The sequence below is a fragment of the Colletotrichum abscissum genome (assembly GCF_030869225.1).
Source record: "Colletotrichum abscissum strain IMI 504890 chromosome Unknown Scaffold_15.1, whole genome shotgun sequence".
Taxonomy (NCBI): Eukaryota; Fungi; Ascomycota; class Sordariomycetes; order Glomerellales; family Glomerellaceae; genus Colletotrichum; species Colletotrichum abscissum.
Window position 1 is genome coordinate 284,805 of NW_026850043.1, and position 26,001 is coordinate 310,805.

The 26,001-nt window shown below is 32.8% G+C and overlaps 3 protein-coding genes across 3 annotated transcripts; 1 reads left to right on the forward strand and 2 right to left on the reverse strand.

Moving 5' to 3' along the window:
* Positions 1 to 2,045: 2,045 nt before the first annotated feature.
* CABS01_07058 (uncharacterized protein) lies at positions 2,046 to 2,423 on the reverse strand (the record flags this gene model as incomplete). The annotated part of the gene is made up of 2 exons (XM_060540422.1): positions 2,046 to 2,355; positions 2,416 to 2,423. The coding sequence occupies 2 exons, from the start codon at positions 2,421 to 2,423 to the stop codon at positions 2,046 to 2,048; spliced, it is 318 nt and encodes a 105-aa protein (XP_060403307.1).
* Positions 2,424 to 6,067: 3,644 nt separating this feature from the next.
* On the forward strand, positions 6,068 to 10,835 carry CABS01_07059 (ABC-2 type transporter; the record flags this gene model as incomplete). The annotated part of the gene is made up of 3 exons (XM_060540423.1): positions 6,068 to 6,806; positions 6,945 to 7,984; positions 8,040 to 10,835. The coding sequence occupies 3 exons, from the start codon at positions 6,068 to 6,070 to the stop codon at positions 10,833 to 10,835; spliced, it is 4,575 nt and encodes a 1,524-aa protein (XP_060403308.1).
* A 5,661-nt stretch (positions 10,836 to 16,496) lies between these two features.
* CABS01_07060 (uncharacterized protein) lies at positions 16,497 to 16,646 on the reverse strand (the record flags this gene model as incomplete). Its single annotated transcript, XM_060540424.1, has 1 exon — positions 16,497 to 16,646. A coding segment is annotated over one exon (150 nt), but the record flags the coding sequence as incomplete, so codon positions are not given.
* Positions 16,647 to 26,001: the final 9,355 nt, after the last annotated feature.

Consider the following 26,001-nt stretch of genomic DNA (forward strand, 5'->3'; position numbering starts at 1 on the left):
TAGTTGGCATGCACGCTCGAGGCAAGACCAGGCGTCCAGAACACCCATGGGTCAACAGCTTTGTTGAAGTGTCTGCTGCCGCTGCTAGGTGACATTCCAAACTGGATTGGAAGTTGAGAGACCCTGTTGCGTCTTTGCATCGACATTTGGTGACAATTGGGACTGGATGATGGATGCCTTCATCCTTGTACCTCCCGGAGTTGCTGCCGCCTGCCGCCTGTGAATAGCCGCCACTTAGGGTGGTCACATCAGTGTGATGATGCGCCAATTTTGGCACTTGGGGTTGCTGATGGAACACATGCCGGACAGTAGCGACGGATCCGGGGTATCGGTATTGGGCCGTGATCGCGTGTAGGTATCTTTTTGTTCAAGCGTCACCACACGCATCGGGGAATCAGAAACCTCGGTCCATCGTGATCCAACACTAGGTACCAATGTCGATCTCAGCCGCCGACATCTATCACAGTATCTAAATCGGCCAAAGTCACGACGGGTGGTGGTACCCCGAGACCACGGAGCCGCCATGAAATTCCTCGGGAAGAGACGCCCGTGACGACATGGACGATGCAGAGCAAGTGGCGGGATCGGACTCGGTGTTCGTCCCCGATGGTGGGATGTTGGTGACTGCTGAAGTCTCAAGGTAGGGGCTGTTCCTAGAGAGCTTTGTACACTAGACCACTCCCTGACTTCCTATTCCGCTCGTCTGGTGTAAGGGCGGGAGGCTCTTGTGAACGAAGGTCCTGGCTTGTAACTACTTTAGCCTTGACGTGGTAGGTAGTCAAACGTCGCTTAGGACGAAAATTAGATGGTCGCGGTGTTGGGAGTAGGGACGAGTCAGCAGACGGACGACAGGCTCTGAGCTCAGAGGGACAACTCAAAGTCTGAAGTCTATTGTTTACTCTTTCAGTAGTGAGACTTCGCTAAGACGTTGTCTCGCGGCGGCTGCTGTTAATACCTAGTCTGGCGTTGCTCGCTGCCGTCATGCCATGTGGATTGCGTGACCCGGCGAAGACTACAAGGGGAAGAATGTGCCGTGGATCTCGGAGTACTGGTGCAGCCCGCCCGGTAGACCATGACGGTCGGAGTGGATGACTCCAGTCGGAACCGGGAGACAGATCTCGGACGAAGCTAATTAATCTAATCTGGACGGGTCTACTGTGCGGAGTAGTCTGTGTTGCGCTGAAGGCTAGAAAGTACTGCATTTCTTGTTCGAAGTCTGTGATGTTCACTATTTAACTCCATCGTTTTGCATTACTAGAGGATTGCCGCAGTACATATAGACGCTACCCTACCCTCGAATTCCGTACTATTTAACCTTAACCCTTTTTTTACTTATCCTTTCCTCTATTCTACCCTCTCCCTTATTAAAAAATTACTAAAATCGTAATTTTAATAACTTATTAATAAGCTAATATTATTATTTAAAAATAAGTAACCTACGCTCGTATATAAGTACTAGGAGTTTTATTATTATAAAAATAGTAATAAATATATTAGAGTATTTAAAAGAGCTTTTTAATAAACTTCTAATACTATTTAAAATTATAATCCTTAAGTTATAAAAAGAAACTAAGGTACTATATTAATACGGCCCTATCCGTTTTATTAATATTAATAATAATCTTTTTAATATAAAATATATTACTAATACTCTATAATTACGTTATTATTTTTTATAAATCGTACTTAATATTAATAAAAATTTTAATATTATTTCTTAGTTCGTTTTTTAGTTTTTTTATTAAGGCTATTATTATAAGGTTAGTTTAGTTATTAATATTTTAATAAGTATTTTAACTTAACTTAGAGGCTCTTATAGCCCTTAAAAAAAGGCTTTTAAAAGACTTATAATTAGACTTTTTACTTATTATAAATAAAGCTATTATAATTAAAATTATAATATTACGAACCTCGATAATAAGTAATTAATAATATAATTATCTTTTTTTTATAATAAGCTTAAAAAAGTATCTTAATTTAAGTACTAAGTAAGTACTATACTATTTTATTAAAACTATATTCTTATACTTATGACTTAGAAAGAATTAACTTTCTTTAATAATAAGGTACTTAGAAGTCTGTGATGTTGAAGCGCTAACTGACCCTGGGGCCCTGAGCCGGTGGGCGAGGCATGTGGGAATCTGAGTGACGCAGATCTGGCGGACAGGTTTGCGGTTTGGCGGCGGGCCAGGGCCCAGGGGTGGGTGCGTTTGCCGTAAATCGTCGTATATCGGCTGTGCTGATCGCCCAGTTGGAACGGGCTGCGACGTGGCCAGGATCGGGCCAAGGCGCATCTTTTCCGAAGAGTGCGCGAGGATATTTACTACCCTGAGTTCGAACTGCTTATTTGTCTTTCTGCTGTGTCCATAGGGTTAGACGTGTTCAAAGCATTGGTTTCTGAGCGTGCCATCATACCGGAACATGTCGATGGATAGGTCTGAGGCACAAAAGGCTTACTGCGAACTTCAAGCTCCATGGTAATTGGTAGCATAGTATTCACCTGGTGCGTGTAAGATTGGATCGGCCATAATCAATTAATTGGTGAGACGAATTTCTCACGTCAAGAATGTCTGTAGGTGCGGACTTGTGGTGTCGTGGACGTCAAGCGTTTTCGGTGGCCGGTGACGGATGGCGAGTCCCGGCAGGCGCAGGTGTACCGTGTGGGTTCAGTCGGGAGAAAGCAGGAGCCACCTCACATCGCTAGGCTCACCTGCGGACCTGCCGCCTGCGGGTTGTCGGGGTGCTCGAAGAACCCGAGACAGGCAAGCACCACGCTTCTGTGGCTGCCTCGCTTGCGGCTCGTTGGCGACCACCCCTTTTTTGTGGTCAAGCGAGCGGTACGTATCGATGAGTGGCGCCCTTCTAGCTCCATGTCAAATTTCCAATTGGACGCTGAGCGGGTCTCGCTGCTTCTTCAATGGGCCATCACAAGGGTACGTACTCTATGAGTGGGGCCGCCCGAGGGAGCGGGAACTTGTGAACTCTGGCAATCTGGGAAAGAAGGCACTTTGCGTCTGCGAGAGGAGGCAGCTGCTCGTCCAATTGACAACCACGATTCACGAATAAACCAAATGAGAAGAGACAGGTACGAATGCCGCAGGAGCCCAATAGGGGATGTCCCCTCCTTGATTCTTAGTGGTCCCAATGGACATCGTTTTTGCAGGTGCTCCGCTCGTATGAACATCCGTAAATCGAACAGGGCCAAGACTTAAGACTCGATCACTACTGCATTGCTGACTGTGACTGTCAATGAACTGCAAAGTTGTTTGCTTTGGTAATATTCCATGTACGTACCTCAACCAGGTGGAAAAAGGAGTCTTGATCACACCCGATAGCAGGGCTGTGCCAGTCTTTCGTGCCATCCATCCAACCTGTCGTGGATACTCACACCCTCAATCAATGGAACCTTCTCTCACCTTGTTGTCGGTACAGTTTGAGCAGCCTCATTGGGTGATTATCGGGCTGATAGGGCGTTTCGAGGGGCAACCCAAGTCAATTACGCTGTGCCTGTCACGATGCTGGGAAATGGAGGGGTAAGAAGCTCAGATTGATGCTTACAAAATACTTGTGCTACTCATAGAGTTCAGGGTGACAGGATGGGCAGTCTTGGACGGACAGTTGGAGTTTCAAGAGTGCGAGACACCTGTGCTTCGTTGTTCGTTGCCCTATTTACGCCATGGATATCCGGGATGAGGTGAGATTGGCAAGCCTGCACAGTCTGACATACTATGCTGCTGGCATTGGGTTGCTGTTGTTGGTGTTATCCGACATGATATGTCAATTGTGCCCCAGGATTGGATGCAGCCTGCAGCAGCAGCTGTTGTGTCCGTAGTGTATGCAACTGCAACTGCAGGGAAATGGTAATCCGTAGACGGCGTGTTACAGTCCCGAATGGAGGGCTAAACTCCCTGGCGGCTGGCGTCTCCATCTCTCGATCTGCTACCCAAATGGTATTGCTTGCGCCGGGAACGGGCAATTGGTATCATGGCCTCGGGAATTGACAAGATGCCGATGGGGACCAAGGATTCAGTCTCGCAGGGCATTGTTCCGGGCCCCTGCTGCGACTTGATTGTTGGACCTCAGGATGACAGAGACATACAGACGTTTCTTTCTCCGTCCCTTTTTTGTCTGGGCCGGTGAGACGGGTATACCAAGACCCTGTGTTTCCACTCATACCTGTATCTGTATGGGTGCTAGTCTGGGGTGGATCGAAAAATCAATCTGTGTACCATTGTAATATCGGACTTGAAATGTCTTACGGCCGACTTTGCGGTCTTGTGTCCGACTTTCAATGTCAGCATTGCAGACGTTGTATACTAGATATTGCGGACTGCATGTGGCGGTAAAAGCTTCTCGAATATGGTTAAGGTATGGTTGTTTATTGGTCCCGCTCAAGAAAACCCCCCGCATATCAGGTGAACGGGGCGGCTTTGAGTCTATGAGCCTAGAGTTCGTCATTAACTCTGCGCCGTACAGGCTGGACCCTGACTCTCGGTGATGGTAAGAAGTCTCGTGGTGTATGTATGTAAAGCCGGGGCTGAACATCTACAGAGAATGGCGAGCTTGGTGCTTCTCAGCGCCGGCTGTGTTGGACCGAATAACACGTGGCAGCGGACCAATTTCGACGGTGCTTACGCCCCTGTTGGCGGAGTTTGGACGCTGGCAAATGCGCTCAAACGGTCAGAGTCATCTGCCAAGTCGAGGCTGAAGGAGTGATGGAGTGATGTTGAGCCAAAGTCCGCAAACTTGGAAGTACTTGCGCAAGAAAACACCTCATCCGCACCTGCTTGAAATACATCTGTCACAGGGTGCCGACCGTCGATTCGGCGGACGTGGTGGGTTCTTCCTGGCGGATTAGCACCACGCCTTCCATGGAACTTTACTTTGGTAGGTACTGCGAAGTGTACCTGCGGATTTCAAAGTTCAACAGAGTGAGAGTGAGAGAGCAGGAGCGAAGAGCTAGAGAAGGGAGCTAGGGGTTCTGGAGACTTTGTGGGCCCCGTCGAGCGCGTCATCCTCGCTACGGGACAGAACTCTACGCAGTAGAGACCTGAGTGAGAAAGAGGTACGGCGGTACTGCGGTACGTACCTCGTATCTTTGAGCTGCAAGCTTCGTATCTTTTGCTGTGTTGCCGCGTGGGAAGGTACATCACCCGTCGCATTTTCCCTTCCATCCATCTGGCATCTGGGCCAAGCCAAGCAATGGAAGAAGGTCCCGCAATCGTATCCCTGCCGGGCAGGTACGTACTGGCCAACATACTGCACGCCAGCGGACATCCTTTTCAGGACGTTTCGATTTTCTGACCTTGGCCCCATTGGACCTGGAGACTTTTCGGTGCATTCTGCGGAGGGTATTCACTCTGCTGTTGTTGGCTGGCCTTTGCCTTGCGGAAGTCCCTACCTACCTAGGTACCTTACCTAGGTACCTTACCTGAGGTAGTGGTGGGTGGGCATTTTTTGTTTTATTTTATTCCAGTTGCTTTGTTTTGTTATTTTTCAATATCCTTCTTCTGGCTAAACTGGAAAGCACCTACTCATTTGCCTGCCCCATGCTTACCCTCCCGGCCCAGCTCCATTCCGTCCCATCTTTCCCACCGGGGCGTGCTCCTTGACGCTGTGTGTACTTCGTCCGCCGTCAGGTACCTCACTTGTCTTTCATCCTGGTCACCCCGAACTGCTGGGATCTTCTTCTTTAATTCTCGTAGCCCTCCCACCACTACCTTCATCTGAGGTGCTTCTTTTACCCCTTCCTCTTCCGTCACCTTCGACGTCTTCTCTCCTTTCCTCCCCACTTCCTTTTTTTCGCGTCGGTCCTTCAATCAACACCTCCTCTGCCAGTCTATCTGTCTGGTTGGGCCCTTAGTACCTAATACCGAAGATAATTAAGTGACCGCGCCGTCGTGGAATCGACGCTGCAAAGAGAGCAAGACGCAGGATCCTCACATCTGTGTCGAGCGGGTGGTGGCTTGTACACCCAGCAAAACCAACGGCATTACCGACTAACAAGCGCAACTTTTCGATAATTTGGGATCGCGGTTGACTCCGTCCCCTACGAATACCTGCCAACATGGCTTTCGCCGGGATGGCTTCCATTCCCAACTACGACAGCACGGCACAGACGTCTGGCGTTCCTATCAGCTCGGCCCGCAGCAACCATCACGAGGAGGAGGATATCGCTGCTGCCAACCAGAACACCGTCGATACCGCCGCCACATCAATCACCGAGGTAGCGGGAAGCGACAAAGCCCCCAAAAAGTCCTCGGCCCCTTTCGATAGCGACAAAATCTCCGCCGAGGGTGAAGATGAGGATTCCGAGATGGAGCGCCGCCACTCCTTGGTGCAGTCGCTTGCCCGCAAGTACTCCCACGCCTCGGCTACCGGAACCGTGAGAGGGAACCCCTTCTTCGCCGATGAGACGTCGCCTCTGAACCCGAACTCGCCCGACTTCAATGGCCGTGCTTGGGCCCGCGCCATGGTCGACCTCGTCCAGCAGAACGGCGCTTCCTTCCGTACCTCTGGTGTCGCTTTCCAGAATCTCAACGTCTTTGGCTTCGGCCAGGCCACCGACTACCAAAAGGATGTCGGAAACATCTGGCTTAGTGTGGCTGGTCTCGCGCGTAAGCTTACTGGTGGAGGTGGAAAGACCAGAATCGACATTCTTCGCAACTTTGACGGTCTTGTTCGCAAGGGCGAGATGTTGGTTGTCCTGGGTCCTCCTGGTTCTGGTTGCTCGACTTTCTTGAAGACTATCGCGGGTGAGACTAACGGTCTCTACACTGACGATAGTTCCTACTTCAACTACCAAGGTAAGTGGCGTCAAAGTCCGAGATCAGGCTTGCAGGGGTTCACCGTGGCTGGCGTCGAGTTTACTCACTCGCCGCAAGACACTGCAACCGCCACCTGGTGTAACATCGTGTAAATCGTAAGGTGCTAACAGGGTTCAGGAATGACTTCCAAGGAGATGCACACCCAGCACCGTGGTGAGGCCATCTACACGGCCGAAGTGGACGTCCACTTTCCTCAACTGTCTGTTGGTGACACTTTGACATTCGCCGCCCGCGCCCGCCAACCCCGCCAACTTCCCGAGGGTATTAGCAGCAACGACTTCGCCCAGCACCTGAGAGACGTCGTTATGGCCATGTTCGGTATCTCGCATACCGTGAACACTCGCGTCGGTAACGAGTATATCCGCGGTGTTTCGGGTGGTGAACGCAAACGTGTTACCATCGCCGAGGCAGCCCTCTCTGGAGCTCCTCTGCAATGCTGGGACAACAGTACCCGTGGTCTGGATTCTGCCAACGCCATCGAATTCTGCAAGACCCTCCGTCTGCAAACCGAACTTTTCGACAGCACAGCTTGCGTGTCCATCTACCAGGCTCCCCAGAGTGCCTACGACCTCTTCGACAAGGTTGCGGTCCTGTATGAGGGTCGCCAGATCTTCTTCGGCAAGGCCACCGATGCCCGGCAATACTTCATTGACCTTGGATACGATTGCCCTGCCCGTGCCACCACCCCCGATTTCCTGACTTCCATGACGAGTCCTCAGGAGCGTCACGTTCGCCCCGGCTGGGAGAACAAGGCGCCCCGTACCCCTGACGAGTTTGCTACCGCCTGGAAGAACAGCGCCAACTACACCGCTCTGCAAGCTGAGATTGAAGAGTACAAGCAGACTCACCCTCTCAACGGCCCCGATGCCGAGGCTTTCCGTGCCTCGAAGAAGGCCCAGCAGGCCAAGGGTCAGCGTGCCAAGTCTCCCTTCACTTTGTCTTATGCCCAGCAGATCAAGCTTTGCCTCTGGCGTGGATGGAGACGCCTGATTGGTGATCCCAGCATCACTGTCGGTTCTCTCATCGGAAACGTCGTCATGGGTCTCATTATTGGAAGTGTCTTCTACAACTTGCAGCAGGACACCCAGAGTTTCTTCCAGCGCGGTGCCCTCCTCTTCTTCGCCCTGCTCATGAACGCCTTCTCCAGTGCCCTCGAGGTAAGTTCTAGAACTGTATGGCGTTGAAAGGTTTCAATAGCTAACCTGAAACTAGATTCTGACCCTCTACGCTCAACGACCGATTGTCGAGAAGCACTCCCGTTATGCCCTGTATCACCCGTCTGCCGAAGCCGTTGCGTCCATGCTGTGCGACATGCCGTATAAGGTCATGAACACAATCGTCTTCAACCTGGTCCTATACTTCATGACGAATCTGCGACGCGAGCCCGGAGCATTCTTCTTCTTCCTTCTGATGTCCTTCTTCACGGTCTTGACCATGTCAATGATTTTCCGAACCATTGCTTCGTCGTCTCGAACCCTGTCGCAAGCCATGGTGCCCGCTGCCATTCTCATCCTGGATCTCGTCATCTTTACTGGCTTCGTTATTCCCATCGACTACATGTTGGATTGGTGCCGATGGCTCAACTACCTCGATCCTCTGGCATACTCTTTCGAGTCCCTCATCGTCAACGAATTCCACGGTCGCAACTTCGCCTGCTCGGAAAGCCAATTCGTCCCCAGGTCTGACATTCCCGGCTACGCTAATCTCCCATCCGCCCAGCGTGTGTGCAGTGCCGTCGGTTCCGTTGCTGGTCTTGACTATGTCAGCGGCGACGACTACGTTGGTTCTGGATTCCGCTACTCGTATGCCAACCGCTGGCGCAACTTTGGTATCCTCATCGCCTTCATGCTTTTCTTCCTGATGACCTACATGGTTACGGCAGAGTTAGTCTCGGAGAAGAAGTCCAAGGGAGAAGTCCTTGTATTCCGTCGTGGACACAAGCCCGCTGCCCTCAACGAGAAGCACACTGATGACCCCGAGGACATCCGCGTCGGACCCGTTACCACCGCTGACCGTGCCCGCATCAACGAGAAGAACGATGGTCTCATTGAGGAACAAAAGTCCACCTTCCACTGGAACGACGTCTGCTACGAGGTCCAAATCAAGAACGAGACGAGACGCATTCTGGATCACGTCGATGGCTGGGTGAAGCCTGGTACTTTGACTGCCCTCATGGGTGTGTCAGGTGCTGGCAAGACCACGCTTTTGGACTGCTTGGCTGACCGTACCTCTATGGGTGTCATCACTGGTGAAATGCTGGTTGACGGTTACCATCGCGATGCTTCTTTCCAGCGCAAGACCGGTTACGTCCAACAGCAAGATTTGCACCTGCAGACCACTACTGTCCGGGAGGCTCTCAACTTCTCTGCCCTCCTTCGTCAGCCCGAACACGTCCCGAGACAAGAGAAGCTCGACTACGTTGAGGAGGTGATTAAGCTTTTGGATATGGAAGAGTATGCCGACGCCGTGGTCGGTGTTCCTGGAGAAGGTCTTAACGTTGAGCAACGTAAGCGTCTGACTATCGGTGTCGAGCTGGTTGCGAAGCCTCCTTTGTTGCTCTTCGTTGATGAGCCCACTTCCGGTCTTGACTCCCAGACTTCCTGGGCTATTCTCGACCTTTTGGAGAAGTTGACCAAGAGTGGCCAGGCTATTCTCTGCACTATTCACCAGCCTTCCGCTATGCTTTTCCAACGTTTCGATCGTCTTCTTTTCCTTGCCAAGGGTGGTCGCACTGTCTACTTCGGCGACATTGGCGAGAACTCCAAGGCCATGACTTCTTACTTTGAGCGGATAAGCGGTATGACTTGTCCTCACGATGCCAACCCGGCCGAGTGGATGTTGGAGGTGATTGGTGCTGCTCCCGGATCCCACACCGACGTCGACTGGCACCAGGCTTGGCGCAAGTCTGAGGAATTCCAAGGTGTCCAGGCCGAACTGCAGAGACTCAAGGACGAGCGCGGTGTTCAGACCCCTGCTACCCACGACAAGGGCAGCTATCGCGAATTTGCTGCCCCTTTCTTCGCCCAGCTCAAGGAGGTTACCCACCGTGTCTTCCAACAGTACTGGAGAACCCCCTCGTACATCTACGCCAAGGCTGCGCTTTGCACCCTGGTCGCTGCATTCATCGGTTTCGTTTTCTTCAAGGCTCCCAACACCCAGCAGGGTCTCCAGAACCAGATGTTTGCAATCTTCAATTTGCTCACCGTCTTCGGCCAACTCGTCCAGCAGACCATGCCTCACTTTGTCATTCAACGGTCCTTGTACGAAGTGCGAGAGCGACCATCCAAGGTCTATGGGTGGAAGGTCTTCATGCTCAGCCAGATTATCGTCGAACTTCCCTGGAACACCCTCATGGCTGCCATCATGTACTTCTGTTGGTACTATCCCGTCGGCCTATACCAGAACGCCATTCCCGCCGATCAGGTTACTGAGCGTGGTGCGCTAATGTTCTTGTACCTGCTCGTCTTCCTGCTGTTCACATCGACTTTTACCGACTTCATTATCGCTGGATTCGAGACCGCTGAGGCTGGTGGCAACATTGCCAACTTGCTCTTTATGCTTTGTCTCATCTTCTGCGGTGTGCTCGCCAATCCCGACTCCATCCCTCGCTTCTGGATCTTCATGTATCGTGTATCGCCATTCACGTACATTGTTTCAGGCATGTTATCCACGGCTGTAGCCAACACAGAGGTTGTCTGTGCTGCCAACGAGTTCCTCCACTTTGACCCTCCCTCAGGGCAAAGCTGTGGAGCCTTCCTCGAGAACTACATCGCGGCTGCTGGCGGATACCTTCGCGAGCCCAACGCCACCACCGACTGCCAGTTCTGCACCATCCAGGACACCAACGTCTTCCTGGCGAGCGTCAAGAGCGACTACAACGACCGCTGGAGGAACTTTGGCATTGCCTGGGTCTACATCATCTTCAACATCTTTGCCGCCCTGGGCTTGTACTGGTTGGCGAGAGTACCGAAGAAGGGTGGCCTATTTGGCAAGAAGAAGACTGAGTAAGGGCGTCTTGGCATCAAAAGTTTTCCTTATACGACAAGGACGAGAAGGAAATGAAAGAAAACGACACAAAATGTGGGAGGGATCATGTGTGTACGAGCGAGTGAGCTGTTTAGAGAGGCGAGCTTGGGTGCAAACCTGGAGGACGTGTTGTGAGAGTCTCTGTCATTACAGATCGATGCATCTGTGTGGCATTTGTTCATCCTCTCTGGCGGACTGGTTAAATATCCATGTCATGTGTAATTTGTTGATATCCTGCATTCGGGATGCTGTAAAGACAGTACACTCCCCATTCTCCTTATTGTTACTCTTAATAGATACCTAGAAGCCAGACTTTTTGAACGAACGAAACTGTCCCAACGTGTGTCCTGTGCCAAGAGACGGATTATACGTGCTTGGGGATTGCCTGTGGAGATGTAAGGAGTGCAGTCAATGCGACTATTGCGAGGTAAGAACGTGATGCTATCATGCGTTGGCCCGGATACGGAGCGGCAGGCCTCATCTACAATTTCAGGGAAAGTTGGAGGAAGGAGAGCAAAATTTGCCTCGCCCTACTCCCTCCGCATGAGTTTAAATTGCAGTGTAGACAGCCCTGGGTATATATTAGTATCCCTATTATAGGGTAGTTAGTTCGAACCGTAGTTAACAAAGAGATTAATTAAACTATATAAATATTTACGTAATAAGTATAAAAAAGAGGTTCTAACTATAAATTAAGTTAGTTATAATAATCGTAAATAGGGCCCCTAATTAGCCCCTATATAATTAGCTATATACTATAATTAAATTAAATTTCTAATCTAATATTAACTTTTTTTTTTTTTATTAATTTAACTATTATAATTAAAAATATAATTCGACCTTAGGCCTATTTACTAAGTCGTTTCCTTTTTCTTTTTTTTTATTTTTTTTATATAACTTATCCCTCTATTTATATAGTAATTTTTCTATTACTTACGAATTACTCTAATCCCTTATTTAATATTATTTTTATAAAAACGTTTATAAAGTTATTTTTATTATTAATTTAACGGATTTTAAGTATTTTATACCTTTTATATAATTACTTAAGGGCTATAATATTAATTATAAGCCTCTTTTCCTTTATTATTTTTAATTTAATAAGGTATTTATATAGCGAGTAAGAATTAATATAAATAATTATTAAAATAAGTAAAAAGCTAAGTTAATTAGTAATCTTCTTTAGTATTATTAAAATTATATAAAAAAGGTTAACGTTATTAATTATATTATAAACCTCTGACGTTAATATATTTCTTATTACTTATTTACTTTTAATTAATAAGTAATAAATTATATTACTATATATAATAAATTCGCTCTTATTTATACTCTTATTAACTAGAATAATAATATATTCTAATTACGAAATAAGGTTATTATTATTTATAAATAACTTATTAATATAGATATAGAGCTTATTAATTATAAAGTTAATTAGGTAGTAAACGAAACCTTAATTGAGATTTATTTATTATTATTTAAACTACTTATTAAGTACCTCGATATCTTATTTAATTAGATCTATAACCTATACTACCTTAGCGTAGTTAAAAGTTATTTTAGGCTAATAAATACTTATAATATATACTCCTTATATAAGCTTAGCTTTATACTACTTTTTAATATTAATTATATTTAGATCGACGAGGTTAATTTTCTTACCCTACCCCTTTTATTAAAAAACGACGGTTTTTTTTTTAATTATAAAAATCCCGCTATTAAATACTAAGGGGGTATTTATTATAAAAACCTCTTTTAGTTTTATTATAAAGCCCGCTTTTTAAAGCTCCTTATCCTCTTTTTTTATAAAGTTAATATTAAATAGGCCTAATATATTATTAGTTTATATTTTAATAATTCTAAATTAGTTACTTTTGTATTTAAAAATTAATAAGTACGGGTTATATATAAAAATAATTATTAATAGTTAATTAATATAAAAATCGTAGTAAGTAGCTTATTAATAAGTACCCGATTTTACGAGCCTATATAGTAATTTAAGTATTTTAATAATCGTACTTTTTAAGTACTTACTAACTATTTCTTTTAGTAAATAGGCTAGGATTTTCTTTATAAGCCCTATAGCTAATTAAATATAAGCCTAGGTAATATTATAGCTTTAAATTTTATATCCCTTTTTTTATAATAATATTATTAATATTATTATTAATCGTTAGCTATAGTACTATATAATAAGTAATTATATAAATAGCGCTGCCTTTTTAATATTACTATACTCCTAAATTACGTATTTAGATTTTTTATATAGCTAGGGTATTCCTTTTTTTTTAATTTTATAAACTATTTATAATTTAAATATATAGAGGTTTATATATTTTTCTAAGTCGTAGAAAATAAATCGATAGACCTTTTAATTACGAAAAGTATTTATTTTAATAAAATCTAATCCCTTATACGGCTTTTTAATAGTTATAATTACGCTTTTTTTATATAATTTAACTACTAGCTCGAAATTGGCTTTTTTTTTTACTATATAAAAAATATTAATTACTTCGTTATTAATAATAAATTACTACGTTAGGGCTTATTATCGTAGTTTTTTATAACGTCTCGCTAGTAATATTAGTACCCTTTTAATAATTTCCTCTTTCTTATTATTTATTAATATTATTACGACGATTTTATTAAGGATAATTTTTTATACCTCTATTACGGGTTATATAGTTTTCCTTAGCTCTTTTTTTTTTTATAAATTAAAAATTACCTTATTAAAATCTATATAATACGGTTTAACTACTATAATTAATATTTCGAGTAGCTAGTTACGATTTTTTATAACTATATAAGAGCGCTCGTTAATAAAAATTAATTTATATAGCCTAGCTTATTATTAATTAATTTTATACTATATTCGTATATCCGAATTTAATAATATATTTAAATTACCTCTTATATTAGGCCTATTATATATAATAATTACCTCGTTAACTTACTTTTTTATACTTATTTTATATAATACCCGTATTACTTTTTTAATTACTTAGGCTCGTTAGTTTATATTTAGTAATAGTAATACGGCTAAAGTCGTTCTTAAATATACTCTAAATACTAATAACGTTAATATAAGCCCGTTAGGCCCTATAATATCGTTATAGTATTTAAGTACTATTTAGAAATATTCGTTATTAATAAAATCGGGATTTTCTTTTTTAATAATTCTAAACGCCCTTTTTAGTTATTAATATACCTTTTTTATTTTTTTAATACTATAATACGCTTTAATAAGTACGATTTTTAGTTATATACCGTAAGCTATTATATTTTTTTTAAATTTTACTAATTTAAAACTAATATTAGCGTTAGTTTTAATACTATTTAGCGGTCCTTAGTATATATTAATCTATTCCCTTCGTAAAGCTACTTATACTATTTTTACTTATAAATCCTAAAGGAATTACCTTATTTAAAAAGATATAACTACGTCGATTATATATAGGACTAGCTAACTATTTAAATAGAAAATATCGATAACGATTTCCTAATTAAAGTTAAGCTTATTACGTAATTTAAATTTAAATTTACGTAGGCTCTGCGTATTTATTTAGTATTAGTAATATACTTTTATTAATTATTCTAGCGCCCCTATTTTAATATTATTATTACTTAATTATTTTAAGAAGTTATATAGCCTCGTTATTATAACTAGCTAGTTATAATAAGTATATTAATAAAAATTAAAGCTATAAGTATTAAGTAAATAATATTATAATCGTAAATAGCTTTTTTAAAGCTATATTTATAAGTCGTAAAATAAATAAGGCTTCGGTAATTAATTATAGGCTTATTAAAAGGGGTTCTTAATAAAAATAGCTAAAAGCGATTATAAGATCTAATACTAAGTTAATTATTAAAAAAACTATAAAAAGTCTATTTTTAAGCTTAGCTTAAGTTTATATTATATATAAATCTATTTATAAATATATTTTTTATTAATAATTACTCTTATTTATTAAGTAATTACTTAATAAATATTAATAAGCGATTATTTAGAGTAATTATAATAATTACTTTATTACGTAATTACTATTTTTTATTTATATATAACTTATTTATAGTTTTTTTATTTTATAAAAGTCGCCCTATATTCCCGTATTTTTATATATATAATATATTATAACTATTATAAGCTTATAGGGCGGGCCCTAGTCTTAGTTATATATATTAAGTTATAATATTAAGTCTCTTTTTTAAAAGTTTTATTTTTATAAACTTATAAATAAGTTATTATAGCTTAGGTTAAGGCTCGTTAAATAATTTTTCTAAAAATATTAAAATATTTACTAGATCTTTAACTTATTATTAATTAAAACTTATTTTTAAAATTAAAGAGCGAGGATTTAAAATTATAATACTTTACTTATTTTATCGTTTATTAGGGCGAAAATATAAAATATTAGAAAGTAAATTAAGGTATTATAAGTATATACGTCGTAGTCGTTTTTATAATACGACTACTAGTACTATATATAATTATAAGTTTCTTTTTTTTTTATTAGTATTTTTTATACTAATTATATTTATAATAAATCGTTTTTTATTTAAAATTAATAAGTTAGAACGTAAAAAAGAAATAAAAGAGCTTTTTTTTAAAAAATAAGTAAAAGCTTTATATTATACGTAAGCTAAAATAAATTAGTCTTTATTAAAATTAAATCGTTTTTTTTAAAAAAAAAAGAATAGTATTTAAAAAAGAAAAAGCAATTCCTAATCTTTTTAATATTATTAATAAGGATAAGTTAGTTATTATACGAGAGGTATAGTTTAGTAATACTTTTAGAATAATTAACTAAGATATTATAATAACTAAGAGTTTTAGTTTTAATTTTAATTTTAGTATTTTAAAAAAAATTCCTAAGAGTTCTAAAAGTTTATAATAAGTTCTTATATATTTTTTTTATATTTATAGTTTTTTTATTTAATTAGAAATTCCCGTATTTTATTCCTAATTCTATAATTAATAATTCGTTTAACTTCGTACTCTAATTAGTTTAGTTTAATAATAATATAATTCTTTATATATAAACCTCTTAATATAAGTTTAAGTAATAAAATATAAAAAACGGGATAGTATCGTATCGTATTTAGTAATCTTAATTTATAATTAATTAATAAGACTTTTTTAATAATTTTAAAAAGTTTAAGTTTTTTATAATCTAATTTATTACTTAGTTATTTTATTTTAATATTATAATAAAAAAGATAAGTACTATCCCCCTTTTTTAAAAATAGTCCTTTAATACTTAATTTATCTACGTTTTTTTTTATATATTATTATATAAACTCGAGGTTTAATAAGGCTTACTTATAAATCTCTTTAAGTTTATTTATATTTATTATAGCTTTTATAGTTTATAGTCCTTATTATACTTCTCTATACGCTATTAATTAAAATTTATAATTAAGGTAAAACGGAAATTCTTTTATATTTTTACTAACTATATTATTATATATAAACTAAGTTATTAATAAAAATACTATTTAATTATCCTAGTTATAGTTTATATAATAATAAAAGTATATCTTAAGGATCTAGTTAATCCTTTCTATTTATTTATTAGTTTATAAATAAAATAATATTAATAGTTTATAATTTATACTAAGTTATAAAATTAGGGATTTCTAAAACTTTAAAATAAATAGCTTATCTTTATTAAAAATAATTTCTTTTAGTAAACTATAGTTTAAAAATATAACTTTAATAAATATATATACTAGGTTTTTTATAGTACTTAATTCCTTATAGGGAATAAAATATATAAACTTAGTAAGTTAATTAATTATAACTAAAATATTATTATACTATATTTTAATAAATAGTTCTTTAGACTTTAATAGTTTAATAATAAAGTCTTATATAATTAATTATTATACTTTTATTAATAATTATAATAATTATAGCTTATTATAAGGTTTATATAGGCTATTTTTACTTTTTTTATAAGTTACAGAATCTTTAATTACTTTTATAATTTTAGTATATATAGCGGATTTATTATAATATTAGTAAATCCGTTTCTATATTTTAATAATTCCTTAGTAACTATATATTAGTATATTATAAATTTTTATAATAAGCTTAGGGGTTATTTTTTTAATTAAGCTAGTATTAATCTTTTTAATTATTATAAAGAGCTTCGTAATTAATATAAGGCTATTATTTTTTTCTTATTTAAAAATAACTTATATTTTTTTAAGGACCGCGACTTCGTAATTAGGTTTTTTATTAAGAGCGTCTATTTTACTATTTTCTAAACCTTTTTAATAAATAATTTAAAAATTATACTTAAATAAGAATTCGCTCTATTTAACTTATTATTTATTTAGATTCTTATTTATTATAAAGTTTACGAAGTTTTTATAATCTATATAAACTATAACTTCGTATTTAGTTCTAAATAACTATAATCTTTATTTTTAAAATACTTTAATAATTATTATTAGTTCCTTATTATAAATTTACTAATTTAATTCTATTTTATAAAATACTTTAGAGTAAAAGTAATATAAGTAAAGCTTTTTTTATTTATTTTATTATTTTAAAACCGCTCTTATAATAAAGTTTAAAGTATTAGTCTCGATTTTAAAAAGTTTTTAAGGGTTTAAAATTATAATAATTAGTTTAGAAATAATTATATTCTTAACTTTAATAAATACTTTTTTATACTTAAGATCTTAAATAAAAGGGGTATCCTTTTATATTAAATTATTAAGGGGTCTAATTATATTAGTATAATCCTTAAAAAACTATTAATAAAAATTAATAAATCCTAAAAATCCTTATACGTTTTTAACGTTCTATAGTATAAGCTAGTCCCTAACTACTTTTATTTTTAATACTTATATATATATTTATCTTAGTATAATAATATATTTAAAAAAGTCTACTTTTTATATATAAAATTCGTACTTAGAGAGTTTAGTATATAGCTTAGTATTTTAGAGCTTTTAAAATATTATATAAATATATTTTTTATATATTTTAAAGTTAGAGGAAAAGATAAGAATATTATTAATATAAATAATAATAAAAATATTAACGTATTCTTAGAATACGTAGTTAATTATTATTTAAAAAGTTATTAAAGTATTAATAAGTCTGAAGGGTATAATAAAATACTTAAAGAGTCCTTTATAAGTTCAGAATACTATTTTTTACTTATTTTTTTTTTAATCCGAATTTAATTAAATACTTTTTTAAAATTTATAATAATAAACTAGTTAGCTCTATAAAATAGATCTCTTAGCTTAGTAATAAGTAATAAGAGGTAATAACTTTTTTTTATAATTTCGTTAAGTCTTTTATAATCGATAATAAGTTTTAATTTTTTACCCTTTTTTAATATAAAAAATAAAGGGAATTTAATAAGAGAATTTAATAGTTAAATATATCCTTTCTCGAGTTTTTTATTAATATATTTATTAAAGTACTCCTATTTTTCTTAATTTATTAAGTGTATTAAATAGAACCCGGGTTATATCCTTTTTTTAAGCTTAATTTCTATATCTTAATTATTATATTTTAATAATCTTATTTTTTTAAGTTTTATAAATAGTTTTATATATATTTAGTATTTTTTAAATATAATTTAGAGTTATTATAATTTCTAATCGTTAGTATTAGTTATAAACTTTTTAAAGCTTTTTACTATCTTAATAAAAGCTATATATCGTATTTATTCTCGTTTTTTAAAAGTTTTTAAAAATCCGTTTAAACCCTCCTTTTTAAATTATTTAATAACTAGATTTTCTTAAAGGACCTAGCTAGTAATTTAATTTATTTATAAGTTATACTTTTATAATTACGAGATTCCTAGGATAACGTTAATATTTCCTATTTTTATAATATTATATTATAATTATTTTTATTAATTATTAATATATATTAAGAGGTATATAGTCTCTTAATTAATATATTTATAATTATAATTAACTCGTTCTCTTTTTACTATTTATAATTAATATAAATTATCTTTTTATATTTATAATAAGTTAAGTTTATTTATTATCCTTAGTAAAATATAACTTTTTTATATATTATTATTAATAATAATATTTAATCCTCGTCTATAAATATTAAAGTTAATTCGTAAGTATACGTCGTTATATTATTTAGTTATATATAGAAACTTTTCTTTTATTCTCGCCTTTTATTATTTTTTTATAATTAGCTTTTTTAATTTTTTAATATACGTTTTTTTTATTAAGTACCTTATTTATATAGTTTTTATTATTTTCTTTAAGTCTTAGCTTTTTTAATATAATAAACTTAGTATTAGTCGTATTTATAATCTTTTTATTTTATATATTTATTATTAAAGTATTTTATAAAAAAGCTAGGGTTTAGGCTAAATATTATTTTATTACTATTATTAAAGCTTAGTAGCGTCTAGTTAGGTAGTTAATTTTTTATATAAATATTCTTAATAAGCTTATTATTACGTTTTTATAAATAGAAGCGACTATTTTATTTATATATAAAGTATTAAAAGTATTTATTATTTAAGTATTTTATTTAAAATAATTCTTTATAAAAGGGGTCTTTAGGGTCGAGTAGAAAGTAATTTTTATTTATATAAGGGGTTATTATAACCTTTTTACGTTCTTTAGTTCTATAAAACTAAATAGTTTAGTTATTTTCAAACGGATAAATATACTTATATTATAGTTCGTTATTATTTTCTTTAAAAATAGTATTATTAACGCTAAGTAGTACTTTATAATTAATCTCTATTTAAGTACGTTATTAAGTAATATTACGAGGTTTATTTAAATTATAAAGTAATTTTATTTTATTAAAATAAAAGGAACTAGTTCTTACTTTAATATTTTTTTTTTAAAAATTAAAATTAATTTTTCCCTCTTTTATAATTCCGAAATTAAGAGTTAGTTTTTTAATTATTTTAATCTTATTTTTATACGAGAGGTCTTCGAGTTATTTTTTAATTTTATAAATAAATTTTTTATTACTATTTACCTTTCGTATTATATAAATAGACTTAGTTAGGATTTTATTTAAATCGAGTCCTTTTTTAAACTTAGTAAATTATTTTTAGTTTATTTAGTTTTATTATATTATATAAACGAGGCTATTTATAATTTTTTTAATATTAAGTTCTTTTTTTTTAAATTTAAAGAGCTATTCTTTTATATTAGCTTAGTGTTTTTATTTAATTTGTTTTTTAAAAAAATAAAGTATATCTTTTATAATAAGGTCTATCTTAGCTTTTTTTTTTATATTTTTATAAATTTAAAAGAGCGTAATAATATATTTAATATTATTTTCTTTAAGAGTATAGGGTTAATAAATAAATATCTTTTCTTTTTTTATTATTATTATTAAGGTCTTAACGGATAATATAATATTAAATTATCCCTTATTCTTAAGTTATTTTAAGTACTATCCTATTTATTCCTTATTATTTTAATAAGTAAGATAATTATTATTATAATAAGCTGTTTATAAAAGTTATTTATAGGGGGTTTTTTTATTTATAATATTAGCTCGTTTTTTTAAAATAAGTTAGTATTAAATATGCTTAGGTTATTAATAATCTCTAGCTATATATCCTAGTTTATCGTAGTTATAGTACTTAAAGTCCTTTTTTTAATAAAGTTATTCTTTTTTAATAATACTAAGATTTATTAGTCCGCTATAATACTTTATTATAATAGTTATTAATCTATACTTACGTTTATTATTAAATTTAGCTCGGTTATTTTAAGTATTTTATCTTTTTTATTTAAGGTATTGTTTATAAAGTTAATTATTAATCTTAACTATTATATTAATATAATTATAAAGTTTATTAAGTCGGTCCTAACGAAAAAGGTTATCCTTAACTTCTTTTTTTAAACCGTAATAAAAAGTTATTATAAATACTTTATTATTTTAATTAAGTTTAGAAATAATCTATTTAAATTTAGAAATATATTTATTAACTAACCCTTTTTATATAAGGGTTATAAGCCTCTATTTAGTAATTCGTTCTTTATTAAAGTTATTAAAGGTTTTTTTAAGTTTTTTTTTAAACTCGTTATAATTATCGAAGATTTTCTTAGTATTTTTATTCTAAATATTACGTTCGTTTTTAAAATAGTTTTTTATAAAAAGTTCGAACTAAATAAGTATATTTTTTTTAAAAAATAAAGCTATATAATAGATTTTATTTATTTTAATACTAAAAAAGGTCCTATAATAGCATAAGTAGGCCCTAGTTTAAGTAAAAAATCTTTAAAAAGTATTTAGGGACCTATTATAAAGTTCTAATTTAAAATACTTAGTTCTAAATATTAAAAAAGGTCGGGGCGCTATAAGCTAAGTATAAAATTACTTATTCTTATTTTTAAGTTTAAATATTATATTATATAATTATTAAATAATAAGTATAACTATTTTAATAAATTATGCCGTATTATTATTATTAATAATTAATATATTTATATTATTTAGTTAGTTTTTTAAAAAATAAACTTTATTAAATAAGAATAATTAAAATATTATAACTAGCTAGTTATAATAAATATATTAATAAAAGTTAAAGCTACGAGTACTAAGTAAATAGTATCGTAATTATAAATAGCTTTTTTAAAGCTATATTTATAAGTCGTAAAATAAATAAGGCTTTAGTAATTAATTATAAGCTTATTAAAAAAGGTTTTTAATAAAAATAACTAAAAACGATCGTAAGATTTAATATTAAGTTAATTATTAAAAAAGTTATAAAAAGTCTATTTTTAAACTTAGTTTAAATTTATACTATATATAAGTCTATTTATAAATATATTTTTTATTAATAATTATTTTTATTTATTAAGTAATTACTTAGTAAATATTAATAAGCGATTATTTAAAGTAATTATAGTAATTATTTTATTACGTAATTATTACTTTTTATTTATATATAACTTATTTATAGTTCTTTTATTTTATAAGAGTTACTTTATATTCCCGTATTTTTATATATATAGTATATTATAGTTATTATAAGCTTATGGGGCGGGCCCTAGTCTTAGTTATATATATTAGGTTGTAATACTCGTAACTAAAGGGTACCTAAATCTTTAGTATAGTTACTTAAGCTTATTTTTTATTAAGTAGTTAATTAATTTCGTATTATTAATAAGCTTTATAAACGTATACCCCTATCGTCGTTTAACTATTTCGAAATACTTATTATTAGAGATTCTATTTTTTATATTATCGAATATAATACTTAGTTAATCTATGTTTTTTAGGTATAGGAAAAATAGGGTATTAATAAGTAAAATATAAAAAGTTATTATTTTAAAGTGCGTTTTTATTTTTACTATACTTAGGGTAACGATTTTTTTACTTAGACCGAAGCTAATTTTCGTAATACCCGCTATTAACATATTAAGCGTTATTAATATAATTTTTTATAGCGCTTAGAATTACTCTTTTCCTCTTATTAACTATTATAATACCCTAGTATTTAAAATAATTTTATAAAAATTATCTAGGCCGTACTTTTCGCTTATATAAAATACTTATATAAGCTTAGTATTTAAATAATCTAAGTAGTATAAAAAAGACCCCTCTAGCTACCCCTAAATTTATTTATTATTTTTTTTTTTTTTAAATATTAAGAGAAATAATATCTTCGCTTTAAATATTAAGAAAATAGACTTTAGCCCTATTAAATTTACTTTTTTAACTACCTCCGTATTTATTATCTAAAGGACCTTTTTTTACTATTTATAAATAAAAACTTACTTATTAAGAGCTTTTACTACTTTTTATTTATTTAGCCTCGTATATCCTTTAAAAACTAACGGGATAAAAAAAGAGTAGTTAATATTATTCATTTCGTTATAATCTAATTCGTTAATATAAGAGGTAAGATTTTTTTTATTTTCCGAATTTTTTATAAGGAGCGGATACTTTAGGCCGCTATTTTAGTTATTATTACTAAGTTCCGTACCCCTAAATCTACTTTTATATATAATAAAGAATTAGTTAAACTAATAAGGGCTAATTTTACTATTTATTACTCTCGATTTTTTATATTATTTATATAATTTAATACGCTCTTTTTTAAAATAGTTACTTAACTAATATCTATCCTTTTTATAAATATAATATTGCTTTTTTTATTATTTTATTTACGAATTAAATCTTAGCTTATTTAATAAATCTAGGCCTTTTTATTAACGATTATTATATTTAGCCTCTTTTTTTTTTTTATTATACATTCGATCGACTTAATATTATTAATAAGGGCCGTTATATACTTAGAAATATATTTAGTATAATATTTTTATTTTAATATTAAAACTAGATCTTAATTTTAAGTAGAGCGTCTCGTAGTTTTTAAGTACTTAGTATAAGGTTATTTTTATTTTTAGTATATACTAAACTACGGTATAAAAATATCCGATTTTTTATTTATTAATTCCCTTATTTAGTTAGGTTTTTATTAGCTTATTAATTCGATTAATAAGCTTTTTAAGGATTTTTACTCGCAATTTACCCTCTATTACCCTAATTATAAATATAAAAAAAATCGCTTATAGCTTAAATAAGAGCTCTAAGTTCTTATTATAAGTTTTAAAACGGCTTTAAATTATATTAATAATACTAAAAAAGTCGTTTTAATCGAGATTACGTACTATTTTATAATAATAATTAGAAGCTTTATTTATGAATATAATATTAATTACTAAATAGTACTAATATTCTCTAATCCCGACCTTTTTATAGTAATTATAAAATATCGTTAAGGTTTTTTATAAGACCTTATATTTCCCTTTAAAATATAATTTCTTTTTTAAAAAGATCTTTTTAAAGTTAATAAATTACTTCGTATTTATTACTATATTTTTAATATTTATATATAATCCCTACGTAGCTACGTATTATTAATAACTTCGGGTCGTTTACTTCCTTTTTTATTAATTAATTAATACTAAATTTCGTATTAATAATAATAACGAGCTATAGATCGAAATAAATAGAATCATTAATTATCGTACTTCTAATATTATATTTTACTTTTATATATCCTTTTATAATAATAAATTACTATTAATAATTATAAAAAGAAAATCTGCGTCGTTTACCTTTTTTTTAAATTTATTAAAGTAATTATACGCCCTATTAACTTATACTTAGTTTTATAATACGAATTCCTTTTTTATAATCGTTATTATTAAGATTTTATATAGTTCTCGTAACTATAATTACGTTAATAATACCCCTCGTTTATAAAAAAATCTATTAACTATTTTTATAATTCTTAAGCTTACGCTTATAAACTATTTATTTAATTAGTAACTAAGGTTATTTATAATTTTATAAAATAGAGGTTATTCCTATAGCCCCTTTTTTTTATAAACCTTAGTTAAATAGATTAATACCGTATTAATTTACTTATTATTAAGTTAATCCGCGATTTTATATATTTACGTTTTTTAATAGTCCGGGTTAATATTTATTTATTTATAAAAGATTAGGATTCTATTTAAGATCGGGTTTTATCCTTTTTTTTTTTACTTTAACTTACTAAGGGTTATACTCTAGCTTATACTCGTATTAATAATCGTTAGTATATTTAATTTTAATAAAAATATATTTAATCTACGTACTAGTTATAATAAATCCGTATTTTTACTATTTAATAAATTTATTAAGGTTTAAGAAATTCCCGCTTTTTTTATTATTTTATTATTACTCTCGTTTTTATTATTTTTAGTAATTATTATTACTTTTTTAAATTACTAGCTATTATACTTATTAAAATCCTCCTTTTTATTTAATATAAAAAGGTAAGTTTTAGTAATTCTTTTTTTTAATAGTAGTAGTAGGCGTTTATATTACTATAGGACGATATAGTAATTAGTCTTAAGATTTTTATTAGTTACTAATTTCTATTATTTTATATGTTTTTAGCTTCCTAAGCCTCGTATTTTTTATAATTTCTAAATAGCTTCTTTTTTTAACTTACTTTTTTTAAGGTAATATTTTATAAAAATAGTTAAAAATAAGTACTAAGCGGCTCGTAAAGGAGCTATATAAGTTATTAAAAACCGTATAAGCTATTAGGTATAGTTAACGAAGTTAAGCCCTCTTTTTTATAAAATCGTAAATTTTAAGGACTTATTAAAAATGCTTATTTATTACTTATACGCAGTAAGGTTAGATATTTTAAAAATCTCGTTTTTTATAGCCTCTTAGTATTTTATTTTATATTTTTTAAGTAGTTTTTTTTATAATTTAATTATAATTAAGTAATTATTATTTATTAACGATCCTTTTTATTATTTAGTTAATTTTTTAAAATTAGTAATTTTATATTAAGAGTTAATATAAAAAGAAGCCTTTTAGTAGCCCTCTAGAGGGGTTTTTTTATTTTTTCTTTAGATCTTTATTTTTTTAGCCTTTTTTTAAGTTAATAATAACTTTATTAAGAAGTTATAAGACTATTTTAGAATAGGAATTAATATACCGGCGTTATAAATTAATATACTAGCGTCGCTCTTATACTAGCGTCGCTATTCTATTTTTTAATTAGTCTAAAAAAAATTTATTAGTATAGTTAGATTTTACTAAATACTTATAAAGTATCCTAAGCCTTTATTCCTTTACTCCTTTTATACTTAGGTTATATTATTAAGCCTCGAAATTTAACTTATAGTATTTATTTATAATAGCTTTTATAATTAGAGTTAAAGACGTTCCTTAAGGCTAATTTTAAAATAATACCCTTATTAAAAAACTTCCCCTTTTATAAGAACGACTATTAATTAATTACGGCCTCTTATTATTATTTAGTTAATTATTATTATCTCCCTTTTTAAAAAGTAGCTACCCTAGTATTAGCTAATTTTATAAAATTAGTAATTTTAAAAAGTAGCGTAATTTTATTACTAAGCTCTTAATTAGTATATTATAAAATACGTAACCTCTTATAAACGATTATTTTAATATAGAGCTTATATTATATTTTACTTACTATTTTCCTAAAGGAATAATAAAAACCTAGCGGACTACTCTTTTATAACTTTTTTTAAAATATAACCCCTCTCTCCCTAATGAATAGTCCTAATAACTTTCTTATTTTATAATAAAGTAGTTTAGTAATACTTTTTAGCTTATTAAATAAGT